We start from the raw sequence: 19,098 nt of genomic DNA on the forward strand, positions 1-19,098 counted from the left end.
GGGTTCAAATGCAGTCCCGACTGAACGCTTCTCCATGTGGCGATGTGATTCAAAAATTGCGAAAACATGCCGTGGTGGTGTTCGGTCTGAAGATAACATCTGGCTGCTTCTGTTATCCTACTGGAAACGGATGCAGACATGCGGCGACTCCACGGAGATGACGAGACCCGAGGTCACGGAGAGGCCTTGAAATACGCGCTTGCTCGTTCTGTCATGACGTGTCGGGCATACAAGGTTTGCCACCTTGTCGTCAAGTGACGATCCCCGGTCTCACCCCTTTCTTTACATCGACAGAGGCGCTCGGGGGCGTGAAGAATCTTAAGGTCACCGACCCCACCACCAGCTCGCTCACAGTGCGCTGGGAACCGGCCGAGGGCAACGTGCGACAGTACCGACTCTTTTACGTGCCCGCCTCAGGTGGCGCCGAGGACATGGTGAGTCCGACGATGCCGAACTGAAGATCTTCTTCTCATCGAGTTTCATGCCGTGTGACTTCTTGTCTGCCCCGTCCTTCATCAGGAGCAAGTATCGGGAGGAACCACAAATACCGTCCTGAGGAACCTTCTTTCAGACACGCCCTACACAGTCACGGTGGTCCCGGTCTACCCAGAGGGAGAGGGTCTTCGTCAGTCTGACAAGGGGAAAACCCGTAAGTGTGTCCCTTGAAGCTTATGAGCTTGAGACCTGAAGCGCTGACGCAGAGATAAGATCGGGGGAATGTTACCGAACTCCTCGGAGCTCCGTCTGGTCCTGCGTTCACCTCCGAAAACTTGTTCTGCCTGCGTGGTCCTGCCTCCGTTCGTCAGCCCTCTGCGCGCCTGTCTGGTTCCCATTGCGCGCCTCAGATCTCTGCATGTCTGTGGGGTTCTGGTTAAAGAACCTCAGCGCCCGTCACGTCTGTGGCGGGGCGTCCCGCCGTGTTCCTGGGTTTCCGCTCTCGAGCTCGATGGCGTGCCGCGCTCTGTCAGCAGACTGAGATTTTTTTTTTTTCCACTTTAATTTGAAGCAAATGCTCCCAGGCCCTCAGAGTCCTCAGTGTTTGTGTGGTTCTGGTTCAGACTCCTAGCCGGTTCCCTGTCTGAGTGAGCCCGGTCCAGACGTTTAGGGGCTCCTTTCCGAGGGGACGCGATGTTGAGGCGGGAAGTAATTTTCGCTCCCGTTCGATGCTCGCCGCCTCCCTGACACGGAATCCTGGACGAGTCCTGCTCTCCAGGTGACCCTGAAGTAAGGGTTTCCAAAAAGTGGAAAGTTGGCAAGGGTATTTTCCTCCTTACCCCTTTTGCTTCGATGTTCCGCACGAGATTCGGTTGTTTTCTGGCATCGATGTATTTCACAAACTCACAAACTTCCAGCTATGTTTTATTAAAAAAAAAAAAAAAATTCATAGCAATGCGCTGCATGAAGTCATCAAGAATAACACGGCAAGCTAAAGATGCCTTGACAAGAGGTTGAAGTTGACTTTGCTGACTTTTCTTGATGAATTCCAGGCATTATAGACCCCACATCCCCCCAATCCGAGTGATGCAACATGACATAAGAGTCCTGTAGTTTGACTCCATGGTGAAATAGTTTTGAACCGAAATATGAAAAAAAAAAAAAAAAGAAGAACTTCAAGGATAGAAATGTCGATGGCGAAATTAAGCAAATGACCTAATGCATCTCGAGGAGGCTTTAAGGAGTCACTCTCTCTATGAATGACCAAAGAAAACATGGTGACAGGCTGATGAATGAGTATATTTCTAATGCTGTTATATAATAGACAAAAAACTCCAAAAAGATGCTTCTCCTCTTCGTGCGTCCATGCTTTATTGGCTCAGAATCCGAATACCGAGGTGGGGGGGCTGCCGGTGGTGGTGAACATCTGGTTCCAGTTAAAGAGACGTTAAGGGCTTTTCCATTAAGGCCAAATTTTGCTACTTGTCTCTACGCATTCCCCACATCGCCGTCATAAAAAACAACCCGGCGCTGCTCTCAGCACATTCACCGCGTCCCCCTCGCAAGCGATTTATCCCCCCGGCGTGAATCCCTCCGGCAACATCGTCTCGATTTGTTCGCGACTTCAAGCGTCACATGTTTATTTGGCCCTTTCGCTCGGATGACGCTTTCAAAACACTCTGAGAGGCTTCTTTCTGAGAGAAACAAGCGCTTGAACCACTCGGGATGCGGAATGTGACCGCGGTGTGACGTCGGCGACGTTTCAGTTTGTTCAACTTCGACTCCGTGACCTTCTCTCTTCGATCCCCAGTTCCCCGCACGCCGCCGAAGAACATCAAGGTGTACAATCCAACCCCCAACAGCCTGAACGTGCGCTGGGAGCCCGCCACGGGCCGCGTGCAGCAGTACAAGGTGGTGTACGCGCCCCTGAACGGAGGCAAACCTGCCGAGTCAGTAAGTAACTCTCTGGAGATTCGTTAGTGGCAAGGAGTGTGGCGACTGTGGTGGTTTGGGGGAAGGGGAGTGTGGAACCGGAGGCCTCAGGTCAAAGGGTGAGATTACAGCATGGAACAAGTTGCTCAGGAGGCATGGTGGCGCGGCGGTTTGAGCTTCTGCCTCACAGCAAGAAGGTCCCTGGATGGATCCTTCTGGGTTCTCCGGTCCCTCTTACAGTCGTAAAACATGCTGTTTGAATTTCTTCTGAATGTTCCAGATGCGTGAATGTGAGGGTCAATACTTGTATGTCTCAAGATGTGGCCTTACGGTCCACTGGTGACTGGTCCAGGGTGAATGTCGCCTCTCGCCCAGTGACAGCTAGGGTACCCTCCAGCTCCTGCAACCCTGAGCGCAGGGTTCAGATAGTAAATGAATGAACAAGTTGACTTGTTCATTCACGTGTATTAAAATTTCAAAAATAAAAGGTATTACCAAGTTGCTTAGGAGGCATGGTGGCGCGGCAGTTTGTGCTTCTGCCTCACAGCAAGACGGTCCCTGGATGGATTCCTCTGGGTTCTCCGGTTCCCTCTCACAGTTGTAAAACATGCCGTTTGAATTTCTTTTGAATGTCCTAGATGCGTGAATGTGAGGGTCAATACTTGTATGTCTCAAGATGTGACCTTACGGTCCACTGGCGTCTGGTCCAGGGTGAATGTCGCCTCTCGCCCAGTGACAGCAAGGGTACCCTCCAGCTCCTGCAACCCTGAGCGCAGTGTTCAGATAGTAAATGAACGAACAAGTTGACTTTAGAAGAAATGCGGGGGTCCCAATAATCACGCATATTATAATTTCAAGCTAGAGGGCCAGAGGGTATCATAGCTTCGTACACGATACAGTTGGTTTGTCGGAAATTTTTAGTTTTTTAAAAAGGAATATGGTCTCGCAAAACCAGATTCCGCAGATGTACGATGACGACGTGAGGCTCAAGGGCCCCGTTGTTGGACTTTGACCCGAGACACGCTGGAACTCTTCAATAGAGTTCAAATGTCCATCCGAACCAGTCTTGTTTGTCTGGCTCCGTCCTCCGCCTGTAACCCCCCACGCATGTGAAATGATTTCATCGTCGGAGTCTTGGAAGGGTCAGGCAGCAGGTGGCCCGTGTCTGGCTCTGGCTCCTCTCACCGAGCTGCTGTGGATTCTTCTCAGACCAAGGCGAACGGCGACGGTGACGATCCCAGATAACCACGCGATTCGATGCGGTCGGCGGGATCGGACCGAATCGGTCGCGATTTCACACGTTGTTGAAACTATTGTCATCTAGACGTGAGAAAGGAGGGTTTTTTTTTCCCTTTCTTTCCTCTTAGAATCCTCACTTACCGACGATCTTTCGTGGTCATCGGTAGGTTTCCGTTAAACGGTCGAAGGGTCCCAGCGGCTCTTCAATGTAAATATCCACACTGACTTATTTCACATCAGAGATAAATTAAACCGCTCCCTTTTCACTTTGGCTGCGGTGTAAACATCCCGAAAAGGTTCCTGTTTGGATCCCGAGAGAATCTGGCTGTCCTGCAGCAGTTCGGCCCTATTGGAAAAGCGGCAACAGTTGCTAGGTAACAGAGCTAGATCTTTGTAAGCTTAGATTTTAAACTTACTGAAGATGAGATACGATCAAATCTACTCCTCTGATGCCTTATTTGTAGCGACCCTTCATATCTGTAGCTCCGTCTGAAGTCAAGCTCGGGGTCTCCGGCTGTCCCGGGACCAACAAACGACCACAAGAGATCTGTTTTTTGGTCACTTTAAAACAAACTGCCGATCCAAAATTCCTCCAAGTCAACTTGATTCAGATTTTGTCACAGCCCAGTTGTCTGATGATGCTTTTCATGTAGAGCAGGTTTGGACCACAGTCTTTAAGATAATATTCATATCCCTATCCATATCCATATCCATATCCATATCCATATCCATATCCATATCCATATACATATACATATACATATACATATACATATACATAGAAGAGACAATCAAAAGGACAAACACAACAACAAGGATAAAAATCGACAACAGAATAACAACAAGTGATGATTTACAGAAACCAAACATTTGCTCCTGAGCAAGTGCTTAATGGAACTATTGGATTTTTAACAGTGTGGAAACCCTCTAAGGATAGAGAGATAGAAACCAAGAGGGGGATAGAGATGAGGAAGTATGAGGGTTGGGAGGAACAAGTAGGAACAGTAGCGCAGTTTCATTGATAATAGCTGACATGATACAATAATAGCTTTAAAAGTCATAAAAGAAGCGAGGAAAGAGGTACCGACGTCCAAAACGAAAAAGGTGGTCGCCATGATCATCATCGAACGACCGTCGAAACGTCAGGTATGTTGAGACGCCGGGTTTAAAAGTTGGAGGAAGCACTCCGGCCCCATTTGGAAAGCACCCATGAGACTCCGACCCAAATTTCCAACTCCAGTGAGGAAGTGCCGTCTGAATGCAGCCGTCAGGAAATGACTCCAATCTCGGGGCAATCAGTGCTATTTTCACGGGCCAGGGGCCAAAGCCGGGGTACGCCGGCGGGGACCGGACCTCGGGGCCCTTCGGATCGCCATCTAGCATCTGAGTCCACGGCGTGATGGTAAATTAGAAGGGCGGCTTGGGGCGCGTGACGCTTTCGGCGCAGCCCCGCCAGCGCTCCGGTCTCTGGCAGCAGAGTTTGGAGATTACTGTCCAGACGCTGAGGTCATTATGTACATTACCGCCGCCACATCTGAGCTTGATCCCTCCTTCCCCAAACCCCCTCGCTGCAGGTCCTGGTCCCAGGAAACTCAAACAATGCCCTCCTCGACAACCTGATCCCGGACACTCCCTACTCCGTCAGCGTGGTCGCTTTGTACGCCGACGGCGAGGGACCCCCTGCGAAGGACAACGGAAAGACACGTACGTACAACACCTGCCAGACACCGCGAACAAAGCGGCTTGTTTGCACGGACGCTGAGTCATAAGGACGCGATGGAGTTCGGGCGGGGCAGCGTCTCCAGAACATGAATCCCGTTTTCCGACCGAGATCAAGAAGGGCCTCTCGGACGTCTTCACGCGACGCGCCTCTTTGATCGCAATCCGATTAGAGCCGGTTGACAATATTTTCTCCTTTTAAGCAAGAACAGCTGAGACGCTGTGTTTTTTTTTTTCGAACCCTGGAACGAATTGTTCCGGGAGAACCTTGTTTGATGTCTGTAGTTTTTTTTTTTTTTTTTTTTTCGGACAAGGCGCGCGAATGATTGCATCCTGTTTCGCCGAAAGTTAATTTGGAAAATGTCTTTTTTTTTTTTTTTTTTCCACCGGTTCGACGAACTGTCGGGGGTCGATCATCTCGCGGCTCCAGTGCCCCTCGGCGGCCCCAGGAACATGCGGGTGTTCGACGCCACCACCAACTCTCTCACCATCGGGTGGGACCACGCCGAAGGCCCCGTGAGGCAGTACAAGATCGCCTACGCTCCCATGACCGGGGACCCCATCACCGAGTTCGTGAGTCCGCTCCCGATCGCGAAAAAAGCCGAAACGAACGGGTCGAGACCAGGGAAGAGCCTCCGCAAGAAGTCGCTCTCTTACTCCCTGGACATGTTGTCACTACGTGGGTTAATTTCCGTCGGAGTTCCTTGAGCTGGATAAACTCTTGATCTACTACGACAGAGTTGGGTCCAAACATGAGGTCACGCCGGCTGTAAATCTCCGGTCACTCACTGTAATTACAGGCTTCATTAGACAAACACTCTAATCTGGAATGTAATTTCTTATTAAGGGACTTAAATAATGACTTGGACCGGTGGTCTTTGCAGAAGCAATCCAGCTGTGCTTGTTAGCAAAGCAGCTGCCGTGTGTGTGTGAGTGAGTCAGCTGACCGTGGCAGTGACACAAACGTTTTGAAATGATTAATGCGGCTTAGCATCTGCTGCTAATGCAGCGGGTTTATGTTGGCTTTGGACGCTCTTCGCTTCGGGAAAATGGATACCTTCCTGTTTTCTGCTCTGCCAGAGCAACTGAACCGCTCTAGAAAAGGTCGCGAGGACTCACTCGTAGTGGACACGCGGGGAAAATGGCAAGCTTTAGATATCCTGTAATTCCCGCCGGTGCCCGCTGGAGGCGATAACGTGAGCTGACGGTGATTCAATGTCACCGATGTCAGAAGAGACGTTTTCGCTCGGTAGCTTTTTGCAGATCCTAGAATCTTTTGGGGAACTTGACAGTTTTGTTGGACATTCGCACAGCGTCGAAACTGAAAACAAGGACCTTAGCCAGAGAAACTATTTTAACTCCAGTTCAATTTTACGGCTCCCGAGGTACTCTGTGAGATAGGTGCCTGGTGATTATCATTTACAAGCCACGGTGATTACCGCAGATGTCTTGTGGACCGCCGAGTGCCATTTTTGGAAACGATCTTGGTTGCTGGTCAGCTTTTGACTTTCTCATGCGAACCAGCGAGAGTTGGACCGACAAAGAAGTCCGAGCCCTTCTGGCCTGCAACTCGCCAGAGAGGTTCTGGCCAAAAATAAGTACGGAGCGAGCTCTTCACGCCCCGAAGCAAAATAAAAATACTCAAACCCATCTGAAAGTCCATGGTTGTTATTCATTGCATGTTGTCCATTGTCTTCATCTTCCCGGCGTTTTTTAGATTGGAGTGTTTTAGGTGCGAGTCACTGTCGCAGACACTTACAGTGTAGGGTACCTACAGTTAGCCTATGCTGCCCGTGCAAATGTAAAGCTAGAAGGTCCCCCTGGAGGAGGGTAGTTCCAAGGATGAAATTTGTTCTTGCGTGTTCTGTGTAAAAGCGGTTAACACCACAAGGCTCCCTCTCAAAGTTTTGCCATTTGGTGTTGACCGGACGGAGGGGTCAGAGGTCGCGAGCCGATGACCGTGCTCCCGTAGGCGAGATGGGGGTTCGATTCAGGGCTCCCGCCAAACAATGACAAATAACCCTTGTCTGCTGTTTGCCCCCAGACTACCGTTTCCGGGAACAGGAACAACGCCCGTCTGGTGAACCTCCTCCCCGACACCCCTTACAACATCACAGTGGAGGCCATCTACGCCGAGGGTCCTGGGGGGTCTCTGAACGGACAAGGAAAGACATGTGAGTCTCGGCGCTAAACCGGTCTCCGCTCTCAGACCGACCGGCAACCCCCGGGTCTCCACTGACCCTCGCCTCCTGTGTCGCAGTCGGCCTGCTGAGCCCCAGGAACCTGCGGGTGTCGGACGAGTGGTACACCCGCTTCCGAGTGGCGTGGGACCCGGTGACGGCTCCGGTGGAAGGATACAGGCTGACCTACTCACCGCACAGTGAGCTGTCGTCGCCGTTGAAACTCTAGCCGTTCACTTGTGACGGTAGCTAACGCCACCGGTCCTCTCTCAGATTCAAACCAGATAGTGGACTTCTTTGTGGGCGACGTGACCTCTTACACGCTGCATAACCTTCAGCCCGGAACCACCTACGACGTGGAAGTGACGGCACAGTACACCGGCGGTGTCAGCCCGCCGCTCGACGGAGTGGGAACCACACGTACGTACCCAGAATCTAGCTGAACAACATAGATCCGGAAGGCGGAAGAATCCCCCGTCTGACCGGCAAACCCTTCTCCTCCTAGTTTTCCTGAACGTCACCAACATCGAGACGTACAACGTCGGTCATGACAAGTTCTGCATCAAGTGGAGTCCCCACCGAGCCGCCACCTCCTACCGCATCAAGCTGCACCCCGTGGACCGTAAGATGCGTTCTGCTCTACCGCCGTTAGATCGTTTTCCCAACGCGTGCACTTTAAACGCATGTATTTCTCGCTCCGTACCGTTGAAAAGCACTGCAAACTACCCCAGAAGAGGAATTATAGCTTCTCCTGAGCCCCCGATAAATGTCTTATCAATTCATTTTTAAACCGTCTGCCGTTTTCCAAAGTCAAATTCTGTTTTACTGGTGACGCCTTGGCGCGGAGAAGGCACAGACATCATTGGCTCGGGGGAGCAGCCAATAAGTCGGTCCACTGGCAGTCGGGAACATGAATGTTGATGGGGCGGCGGGCGGAGGAGCGTGGGAAAACAACCATTCCTCGGCCGTGTTCGCAAACGCGGGTTTCGCAGAGCGAGAGAACCCTGCGGGAGCCAAGGCAGCGAGCGCTGCCGTCCGTGTCGCGCCGAGTCCGGCGGCCAAAACTGAGATTCCAAAGATGATGCGGTGACCAGCTGATGTGTTTCTCCTGGGCAGAATCAGTCAATCCGAAGTCCAGGAAAGGATTTTTTTTTTTTCCCCCCACAAACTGACAACTCGTCAGCTGTGTTTACGTCTCATGACGCACCAGCTCCTGATGAAGCTTTCACCAACAAATATCCGCTTGTTTACTCCACTTGCACTGTACAGTTTAAATAAGAAAGCCCAATAATTCACCGCAACGACACGTAAACAAACGTCTCAAAGTCAACAGTTATCCCTGTTATTTACTTTTTATTTTTCTCTGTTAGCAACAAGTCAGATACACGGGTAGCCTTGGGAAAAATAAAGATGGCGCACTTTCGCGACTTTTCGATAACCCGACGAACCGATATCAGGAAAAAAAGAGAGAATAGATGCTTTTTTTTTAAGATGTTTTGAGATAAAGTTTGCTAAGCATGAACCAACTACTATAGAGAACATCTCAGAAGTTGCAGATCGTACCCGCCGGCTTGAGGTTTCAGAGTGATTTTCACCGATCGCGCCAGAGCTGGCGTGCAAGGCGCTAATCGAGGCTATCGGGATTCACGTGTCGTCCAAAGAAACTTTGGCTCCCGAACAGGACGAGCCTGGGGTCCGACTGCGGACCTTCGAATCGGGCGGGCGCTCGCTTTACCAAGTGAAACACGGCCGGCTCCCAAATTTGTTATTTTCCGACTCTTTGTATCAATGTACATTGTTGGGGTGGAGTTGTGTATTCAAGACACTGTTACTTGGATCGGTATTTGATGTTGTCATTTGTTGACACAGCAACAAAAGCGAGATGATATTTTTCCCTCCGTCGGAGTTGAACCGGTTCCTCGGCACGTTTCTTCTTGCAGCGTCAAGCAAAGGCCAGCAGGAGGTCACCATCCCCGCCGGCCTGCCTCAGTACTGCTTCGAAGGGCTTTCCCCCGACGCCTTCTACAACGCCGAGGTCTTCGTTCAGACGCCCTACCTGGAGGGTCCCGGGGTCGGCGTGAAGGAGCGAACCCGTAAGTCCGATGCGGTCGGAGGCGTCGGCCTACCGACACGCCCCTGCTGCATTCCTGACATCTACTGTCTTGCAGTGACGAAACCGACCCCCGTCCCGACCCTCCCGCCGACCCCGGCGCCTCCGCCCACCATCCCACCCGCCTGGGCAGGTAAGAAGCAACCGGCGGCTCCGGTTCCGAATCATCGAGCTCAAACCGGCTAAGATTGTTTTTTGTGTCGGCGAGCGAGTTGCCTGCAACGCCTTCTCCACCCCCCTCAAGGGATACACTCCAGTTATTGGCTGATTGGTTTTGACATGGAATTTTTTTTTTTTTTTTTTAATTATGTAATCATCGGAAAATCTGCGAGTATTGGCCCGCGAAAAAAAAATCTGTCAGAAATCATCTGGAAGTGAGACTGAAATTCTGCCTTTTTGGGAAAAAGGGTTTTTTTAGCGCGGGAGACTGGATGACCGCGTAGATCGGAGGAGGGACGATCGGCCAAATCACGATTTGAGCGCCTCGATCCCAGAGGCGGTTTTTAACGCTCTCTGTTAAAAACGTCGTGTCTCCGCAGTGTGCAAAGGCGCCAAAGCCGACGTGGTCTTCCTCATCGACGGGTCCTGGAGCATCGGGGAGGAGAGCTTCAGCAAAGTGGTGCACTTTGTGTCCGGCGTCATCGGCGCTTTCGACGTGATCGGGCCGTCGGGGATGCAGGTTCGTGACGAAAATGTCTTTTCTTTTGTCTGTTTACGCCACGTCGCCAACTTAGTCACCCCAAAGGAGAGCAGGAAGAGGAAACTAAACTGTGGACGGCGCCATTTTTTTTTTTTTTTTGCCAAATCCCTTCTGAGCTCCAAGACGCCGGGCCGATGGGACGTTACACCATCGGTCAATCAGCTGATCGCTGCAAACTTTTGGCCGTAGGTCCCAAACCCGCCTCGCTCTGGCTCTGTGGCTCGGCGTTTCTATACGAGGCTCCGTCATGTCCACTTGCGCGACAAAGCATCTGTTTTCTGAAAAACAACCCCCCCCACACACACACACACACACACCCTCCACCCCCCCAGCTGATGTTTGAAACCTTGAATGTTGTTGAACTTCAAGCAACATTTTTTTTTTTTTTTTTCCTTTTTCCCGCCTTCCTTCGTCCCCGAAGACCCTCGATCCGGGCTGGGAACGGAAGGTTTTTAAGCTCCATGAAGTCATCCGGCAACCATCTAACATATCTCCTGGCTCGGACATCCTATTTAGACCATCATTATAAATATTTTGCATATTTATAAATTCCTCATGGCAGGCGGCTTAATCAAAGACACGGGATATTTTCCCACTCAGATGTAAGAAAGGAAGATTCTTGATTGCGCCACGAAAAAAAAAAGGATTTTCCTCCACAGAGGAGTCATTTGGAAAAATTCCACCATCGTCTCGGATCAGCCGCGTCCACCGAGGTGGCCTCTCTGGTATCTGATTGGCAGGCGGGGCCCGACCTTTCACCCCTCCTCCGAGGTCGCCGTCACCCCGAATGTGTTTGAACGGGGCTCGAATGAACTTTAACATTGAACCGAACCCGAGCGGTGACCCCCCGCCGCCCCCGGAGGAGGAGCCGACCCGCTTCCCCGATAACGTGAAACAGCTGCCGAGGAGTCGACGCTCAGAATCTCCGTTCAGACAGACTTTCAGGTGGTGTTGGGGGAAGGTGGATGAAGGGTTGGGGGTCGGAACAGAAGAATCCCATGCCTCTCAAATTATAAGCCGGCAAACCTGAAACACTTGAGGCTGCCGGTCACGGCTTGTAATTTGGACAAAACGGGACCTGGATTCAGCTTCGAGATCGGAATCCAGAGCTTCTTTAAACGTATCCACAACCCCCGACTTCCTCTGTGCGGAGATCGGAAATTTGCGGTCCGACTAGAACGGCGATCCGACTTTTGAGCCAGAGCGGGGTCGCGCTCACGTTTGACTCCGTGGCCGCTCGCAAAACCGAGGTAACGCAGAGACGCAACGGAACCCTCGCTCGAAATCGAAATCGCTAGGACTCAAAGCCTCTTCGTTGACCCCTATTTTCTCCAAACTCGTGTTCTTTGAAATACCTTTGAAACGCACAGAAAGTTTGTCTGAAACGTCCGACTAACCTTCGCCTTCCAAACAGGTATCCTTCGTGCAGTACAGCGACACCGCCAAAACCGAGTTCAGACTGAACGCGTACCAAGATAAGGGCATCGCCATGTCTGCACTTTACCAAATTCGCTACCAAGGAGGAAACACCAAGACAGGTTGGACCGCTTGGACATCGTCGCCGTCGCCTTTTCCATTTTTTTTTCCCCCTTCGGATGCTGAATGGCTCCCCGGTGTCTCCCTCCCAGGAGTGGCGTTGAAGCACACCTACGAGAAGGCCTTCTCCGTGGAGAACGGCATGCGGAGGAACGTCCCCAAGGTTGTGGTCGCCATCACGGACGGGCGCTCGCAGGACGAGGTGAAGCAGAACGCCGCCAGGCTGCAGCACGCAGGTAACGACGGGCGGGATTTCACGTTTATTTCCTTCCACGCCGAAGTATCCGCGGTAGATCTCTCTCGATATTTTTAGTTTATCTACTGTTTTTTTAATTTGTACTGCCAATTGTACTTGTTTTTAGTTCTATCCACCCCCTTGTACTTTCTAATTTGATCTCATTTTTTACTTGTTTCGAGTTTTATCTACTGCTTCCGTACTGTCTTTAATCTAATCTCATTTTCACCTGTCTTTAGTTTATCTCCTGTTTTTTATTTTGATCTCATTTTATTGTTGTGCTGTGCTCTGCTTTGCTTGTAAACTTGTCGACCCTGAAAATGAGGGAGACCTCAGTGGTCCTTCAAGTATAAATAAAGGTTATTATTATTATTATATGCCGACGATATGCCGATTGTATTTTGCCGTCGGGGCTCCAGGTTACAGCGTCTTCGCCATCGGCGTCGCCGACGTGGACTTTGTGGAGCTTCAGCACATCGGAAGCAAACCCAGCGACAGACACGTCTTCGTGGTGGACGACTTCGACGCGTTCGACACCATCAAGGAAAACCTCATCACCTTCATCTGCGAAACGGCGACATCATGTAGGTTCAAAAGAAAAAGAAAAAAAACGAATTGAAACTCCTCCAGGATCGGACGTTGATTGTTCGCTCTTTTTTTCCCCCGCAGCCTGTCCGCTCATCTTCCTCAATGGCTTCACTTCACCCGGTGAGTGGAAACGCTTCACTTCCCGCACATGAATGACAGCCAATCAAAATCACTTGTTCCTGACTTTGTCCCGACTTGTTCCGTGACAGGCTTCAGGATGCTGGAGGCTTTCAACCTGACGGAGAAGACCTACAGCTACATTCAAGGTGTCTCCATGGAGCCGGGCTCCTTCAACAGCTACACGGCGTACAGACTCCACAAGAATGCTTTTCTGACACAGCCCACAACGTGAGTCCACCTCCTCCTCCTCTTTCTCCTTTGTCTCTCCGGCTTCGATTGCTTCACAGCGGTTTTTAATCTCGGCGTCTCAGGGGAAGATCTTCAATATCTTTTTTTTTTTTTTCCTGCCCCGTCCGGGAAAAAATAGTTTCCACTTTTAAACTGGTGTGGAAGGGAAGCTGAAATTACACCGCGAGATCCCAAACTGTTGTTTTGCCGTTTGAGAAATTCGCAGTGCGATCAAACTCAAACCTGTCCGTCACCTCTGATTCCGCTGTTTGACGTTCACGCGTTCCAGCTAGCGCTGCTGCTAACGCTATCCCAATGCTATCCTAATGCCATCCCAACCTTCATGACGATAGCCTCTTTTGCACTGGTGGAACCTTTGCGGTTGCTAGAAACTTTTCCGGCTGTTTTTTCACGCATTCGGGCAGCATAGGAACCGGGGAACAGTTCCAGGAACCATTTTAGCTCCTCCTCCGAGGCGGTGACTTTTACGGTTCAATAAGAACTCTGTATGATGTAGTTCAGGGGTGGGCAAACTTTTTGGCTCAGGGGCCGCATTGATTTTTAAGATTTGACAGACGGGCCGCGTCAACACAATATAAGGCACATATGAAAAAAAAAAATTGATAACAGTACATATCAGACTTGTCTGATATTTGCTTTGAAAATAAAACCAGGTTGGTTTTGAAGGCTCTGGCGTTTGCTTGCATTTCATGCATTCACGTCCAGCTCATTCATGTGTCAGTATGTCCACGGTAAAGGCTAAATCACAAACCCAATCTGTGTCATTCAGCTCAGGAAAATTCACAAGTGTTCTCAAGTTGCTCCAAAAATGAAATAATCTCCTGTTTGAGCTCCCACACGCTTAGATCCGATCATCCAATCATTCACATCACGTATGAATTCTGTGCCAACTTTTGGCGGGCCGGATTAAAAAGACCAACGGGCCGGATGTGGCCCGCGGGCCGTAGTTTGCCCGCCCCTGATATAGTTGCTTGGTGATTGGTCGAAACATAAACCAATCCATCCCCAGATACTTCTTTCGTTGCTCAATTTTTAGAAACTATCGATATCGGCTGTTTTCTCGCGACTCGCGACAGAATGGACAGAAAAAAAAACGGACTCGCAGTGGAACTTAAGCATTTTTGCCAAAAGAGGTCCAGAGTTAGCTAATGGCAGGAGGGTAAAATCAGGACAGCTTCTTAGGACATTTGTGTCCCGAGGCGGCCAACGTGTGGTTTGACAGTTCTGTAACTCAAATAGAGCGGACGTTCTCCCCGTTTTAATGATTAATAGCATCGGTCGCCTTGTTACACAAGCGGCGATAACAGTTACTGATCCCGTTTGACCTGGCGGTAGTTCTTCTCCGTCTCTGCCCTGCTTGTCGTTTCCACCTCCTGTCATCTATAGTCCATCGATCACCGTCACGTTTAGAGTCTTCCCATGACCTTTGGCTAAAGGCTGATTTTCAAATGGTTGAAAGAAAAAAGACGGAGGTGTTGTTTTGGATGCTAACAACAGTGTCCGTCACCCGGGGGGGGGGAGCGAGGCTTTGGGTGCCACTAGCTACATTTATATTTTCTGGACAGCGGCTCTAAATCTGTCAAGTTTGAGTAAACTGTCCGTTTGAGGATCTCCCAGGCAGTAAATCTCAAGAACGCCGCCGACCCCTTCGCGTCAGAAACATGAAACGTCCCGATAGCAGGTTTATTTCTTCCCCGGAGGGTCAGGAGCGGTCGCGGTCCCGAGAAAGCCGGGCGTCGTAGTGGAAAACATGAAACGTCCCGAAACTACTTTTCGATATCTTGCGGGAAACTTAAGGGACTTTTCTGGCGATTCGTTATTACATTACATAACTACATTATATTTGGCAGACGCTTTTATCCAAAGCGACTTACAATAGAGGACGTAATGACTGCAAATAATACTTGCAAAAACAAGATGCACAGGAAATATACAGAACAGTAAGCTTGGGTTAGTGAGTTTTTTTTTTGTTTGTTGACAAAGACGTACACAAACGCACACATACACACACACACACTGTATAGCAGACCTGGGCATTTTATGGCCAGCGGGCCACATCCGGCCCATTTTGCTTTTTTATCTGGCCCGCCAAACTATTTATTTTGAATATTTGAATTAGTATTTTCAATTAATATTCAATTTAGAAACGCCTACTTTTTTCCCTTTGTTTAATTTCTATGGATGATTACATACAAAGTAATGTTTGTACATTTATATGATTATTCATGATTTTAAAGTTGAAATAAAATGCCCCCCCCCCAAAAAAAAAATTCAATATTTAAATTACAATTTTCTTTTACATTATACCAAGTTGGCCCGCGCATAAACAAATAAATAAGAAATGTGGCCCGGCAGCCAAAATAATTGCCCAGACCTACTGTATAGCCTAACTTGGTGCCTAACCTGATCTGGGGCAGCTCAAGCATCAGCGCAGTAAAAAGTCCTGAAAGAGAAACGTTTTTACCTGTTACTTGAAGGTTGAGAGAGATGATGCTGGTCTTGTTGCTTCCGGAATTTTGTTCCACCACTGAGGTAGTAAAACTGAGAACAGTTTTGCCTGAGATCGCTAAGAGCGAGCAAAAGGTACTGCTAGTAGGTTTGTATTAGAGGAACGCAGCTCTCTGCCGGAAGCATAAGGTCTTATTATTTGGTTCAGATATGCTGGACCTGTTCCTGAGGTGGTTTTGAATGCCAGGATCAGGGCCTGGTGCTTGATCCTGGCAGCTACTGGGCTACAGGGGATTCAGTATTTACTTGTCACTTCGTGTCACAAACGTCGGGTTGTTGTTGCGGTCCGGCTTCTGATTGGCTGCAGGAGGAGCTCCCGGGTCGCTCCCGCGTGTGCGCCAGGCGCGTTTGTTTTCGCAACCGAGACAATCGAGTGCGCGTGAACCCATCGGCGCAAAACCGGTGGAGAAGAATCCAGCTGGTCGGAGGCGTCCGGGGACGAAGACTGACAGAAAATCAAAACACCATGTTTTTCGTTGTTCGCACCAGAGCGTTCGTCTTGTGGACGTTTCCAAACAGCGCGGAAACACCACAAAATCTGTCACCGTTTGTATACATAATGTTCTCATGTAGCTCGGCCTTCGAGCCGGAGGTGGTGGATTTTCACATCTGAGAACCTGGAATAACAGATTTTCTGGATGCTTTCTGATGAAATGTTTAATGTTGACAGCTCTGATTGCGTCAGAGGGAATAAAACAGGGGAGTCTTTGTTTTATCCCTAAAATCGATCGGACCCCCTCGGCTTCGCCGGCTGGCCGAAACCGGCGGTAACCGCCCGTCTTTGTCCCGCGGACAGGGAGATCCACCCCGACGGGCTCCCCGAAGTCTACACCATCATCCTGATGTTCCGCCTCCTGCCCGACTCGCCCACCGACGCCTTCGACATCTGGCAGGTGTCGACCGGCGACCACAAGCCGGAGACGGGCGTCACCATCGACCGTAAGCATCTGCTTCGTTCTTCCGTGCGCGGCGGAAGCCGACGCGAGGCGTGGAAATACCAAACTCCTCTCTCTCCAACCCAGCCTCCAGCCAGACGGTGTCCTTCTACAACAAGGACGAGCGAGGGGAGATCCAGAGGGTCACGTTCGATGACCCTCAGGTGAAGAACATCTTCCACGGGAGCTTCCACAAGGTGAGTCCGAAACGCGATTCGACGTCGCCGGCCGCGTCGGGTCGGAAACCGGCGCGGCGATCCCGAAGGTGCGGCGGTGGCTCGGATCCAGCGGCGGTTCTTTGTTCTCGCTGGGCGTCTCGAGGTCACACGGATGCCTGACATTCCAAATGTGTTGCAGATTAGAGGCCGGGTGTTCCTGACGAGGCTCAGATGGTTCTGACTACGGCAAACGCTCTCGCGAGCACCGTGATTGATCACTTACAGTTCAAAGACTCGCGGCGAACGTCTGCTGGATGTCATCGGATGAACATCCAGCTGCGACCCAAACGCAGAACTCCCCTCACTTGTGTCGAGGCGCGAGGCGCGAGCCGGGGTGTCCGAGTTGGCGTCCCCTTGCCTTCGAAGCGGCCGCGCGTCCGGTTTCTTCGGCTTCGTCGACTCCCGTTCGCCGATTCCTGCGAAATTACCCGACGAGTCAACGTGGAAATTAGTCCAAAAAATAAAATAAAAATGAGAGGGAAGGATTTTCCGACAAGCTTCTTGAAATTTGAAACGGTATGCTTTGGACGACGACTTCGTGGAGCTAACCCGGAGGGTGGAGGAAAATTAGAGAGGAGCAAAGAGTTGCTGAGAAGGTGAAATCCCGAGGCTGAAAATTCTTCCTTTTCTTGTCTTTGCCCCCCTCCCCGGGGAGGTCAGAGGTCACATTCTGCCGAAAACCTGTCTCCAGTACCACTTGCCCCCATGACGCCCCGTTGTAAAAGATAAACAAGGAACCCGCGGCGCACGTCCGCGCTTTCGACTTCCTGTCGGGTTCGCCGAATTCCCGCTGACTCACTTCAACGGGCCTCCGACGGGCTCTTGAGATCCGAGCCGATGACTGGAGGGTCCCGAGGCGACCTCCTCCTCCTCCTCCTCCTCCTCCTCCTCTTCCTCCCCCTCCGCCTCCGCTTCTTCCCCCTCGCAGCTGTTCGACCTGACGTCATCGGATGTCGCCGGCGAGACCAGCTACCGCGACGAACGGCGATAAATACGATTTTTTTACAAGCGACCGCTGCGTCTGGGAAGGGACCGATTTAACCGGCTGACCCAGATTCGGAAGACCTCCATCTAGGAAGTCATAAAAAAAATAAAAAACGGGGCGAATTTCCACCTTTTCCTGCCATTTATCGCAGAATCATGCAGGAGCACAGAAAACACTTCCTCAGGAAGAATGAACCAATGGATAGAAAGCACAAATAGCTGACGGAAGAGCGACACAACACGAATGAATTGATTAGCGACGCTTCGACCAAAATTGCCGAACGACGCGAGTCGGAGTCTAGATTTTTTTAACGTCACGCCTCCGCTTCTCTTTTCCCCCTTCCTCTCCTCAAGCTCCACATCCTGGTTTCGTCCAGCGGCGTCAGACTCAACGTGGACTGCCAGCCGGTGGCCGAGAAGGCGATCAAACCGGCTGGGAACACGTCGAGGGACGGCTACCAGGTCCTGGGGAAGATGTCCAAGGCCATCGGAGCCAGGGGGGAATCCGCGACCGTGAGTGAAACGCACCGCGGGGCGTCGGTCAGGACCGTCGTGACTGTCGACGGGCGTTTTACGTTTATCCGTCAAGAGATAACACAGCCGGAAAGAAGCGTTCAGAGTCTCTTCGCCGTCTGCCGAAGGAACGAGTCAAACGGCATCCCATCTATCTTCCTCCCCGCAGTTCCAGCTCCAGATGTTCGATATTGTCTGCAGCCTGGCCTGGACCAGCAGGGACCGATGCTGCGACCTCCCGTCCATGGTAAGCCGAGCCGAGTCTCGCCGCGACCTTTTTCGCCGGGTCGCGTCTCCCCTCCCGACCCCCCCCCCTCCCCCGTGAAAAAAAAAAAACACGAATTTTCGCTTCGTGTTTCGACCCGAAAGAAAATACCTCGGCGGCCTCGACACGAGCGGCAGGTTTATATCATCCAGTGATGAACAAATAAAAAAAAAAAAAAAAAAAAAACTTTCGCCCTCCAGATGTCTCAAACATCTGGTGGCGAGCCCCGCCGCATATTTTCCTGTTTGTGTGTTTGTTTTTTTTTCCATCTGCGGCGCATTGATGTCTGACCGTCTTCGCCGAGGAGCAGCAGCTGGCTTTTCCCCCCCGAAATGGAAGCCGGTCAGACTCGGATCCCGATAGGAAGTCGAGCTCTGACCCGCCGGCGCCCTCGTTCTCTCGGCGCATCGAACCGCATTAGCGTCAGAGCCTCGATACTAAACAGGGTCGATACGACGCAGGCGCGGCGGGAGGGGGAATGCGAAACACAACTCCGTCTTCCTCCGCCTTCTTCTTCTTCTTCTTCTTCTTCTCGACGCGGACTCGTAAACACCTGATTTCCACGAAAAGGCGGAGTAATCGATCCCACGTTTCGTTCCGTGCAAAGCCGCAGATTGAGAGACGCCGCACAA

The 19,098-nt window shown here is 51.0% G+C and overlaps 1 protein-coding gene across 5 annotated transcripts in view; it reads left to right on the forward strand.

Moving 5' to 3' along the window:
• Positions 1–19,098, forward strand: part of col12a1b (collagen, type XII, alpha 1b) — a 77,147-nt gene that overhangs the window by 46,209 nt on the left and 11,840 nt on the right. For all 5 annotated transcript variants that reach the window (XM_086143010.1, XM_086143013.1, XM_086143009.1 and 2 more), the window contains 21 exons: positions 295–434; positions 520–649; positions 2,246–2,388; positions 5,181–5,310; positions 5,756–5,898; positions 7,370–7,499; positions 7,586–7,705; positions 7,779–7,925; positions 8,011–8,127; positions 9,446–9,598; positions 9,674–9,748; positions 10,155–10,294; positions 11,730–11,853; positions 11,944–12,087; positions 12,506–12,670; positions 12,756–12,794; positions 12,884–13,022; positions 16,348–16,490; positions 16,574–16,683; positions 18,043–18,201; positions 18,371–18,448. In XM_086143010.1, coding sequence (XP_085999136.1) covers positions 295–434; positions 520–649; positions 2,246–2,388; positions 5,181–5,310; positions 5,756–5,898; positions 7,370–7,499; positions 7,586–7,705; positions 7,779–7,925; positions 8,011–8,127; positions 9,446–9,598; positions 9,674–9,748; positions 10,155–10,294; positions 11,730–11,853; positions 11,944–12,087; positions 12,506–12,670; positions 12,756–12,794; positions 12,884–13,022; positions 16,348–16,490; positions 16,574–16,683; positions 18,043–18,201; positions 18,371–18,448 — 2,669 coding nt within the window. The remainder of the gene's footprint in view (positions 1–294; positions 435–519; positions 650–2,245; positions 2,389–5,180; positions 5,311–5,755; positions 5,899–7,369; positions 7,500–7,585; positions 7,706–7,778; positions 7,926–8,010; positions 8,128–9,445; positions 9,599–9,673; positions 9,749–10,154; positions 10,295–11,729; positions 11,854–11,943; positions 12,088–12,505; positions 12,671–12,755; positions 12,795–12,883; positions 13,023–16,347; positions 16,491–16,573; positions 16,684–18,042; positions 18,202–18,370; positions 18,449–19,098) is intronic.

The sequence above is a fragment of the Fistularia commersonii genome, chromosome 36 (genome assembly GCF_037954325.1).
Source record: "Fistularia commersonii isolate RoL2024-O1a breed Wild chromosome 36, RoL_Fcom_v1.0, whole genome shotgun sequence".
In the NCBI taxonomy this organism is placed as follows: domain Eukaryota; kingdom Metazoa; phylum Chordata; class Actinopteri; order Syngnathiformes; family Fistulariidae; genus Fistularia; species Fistularia commersonii.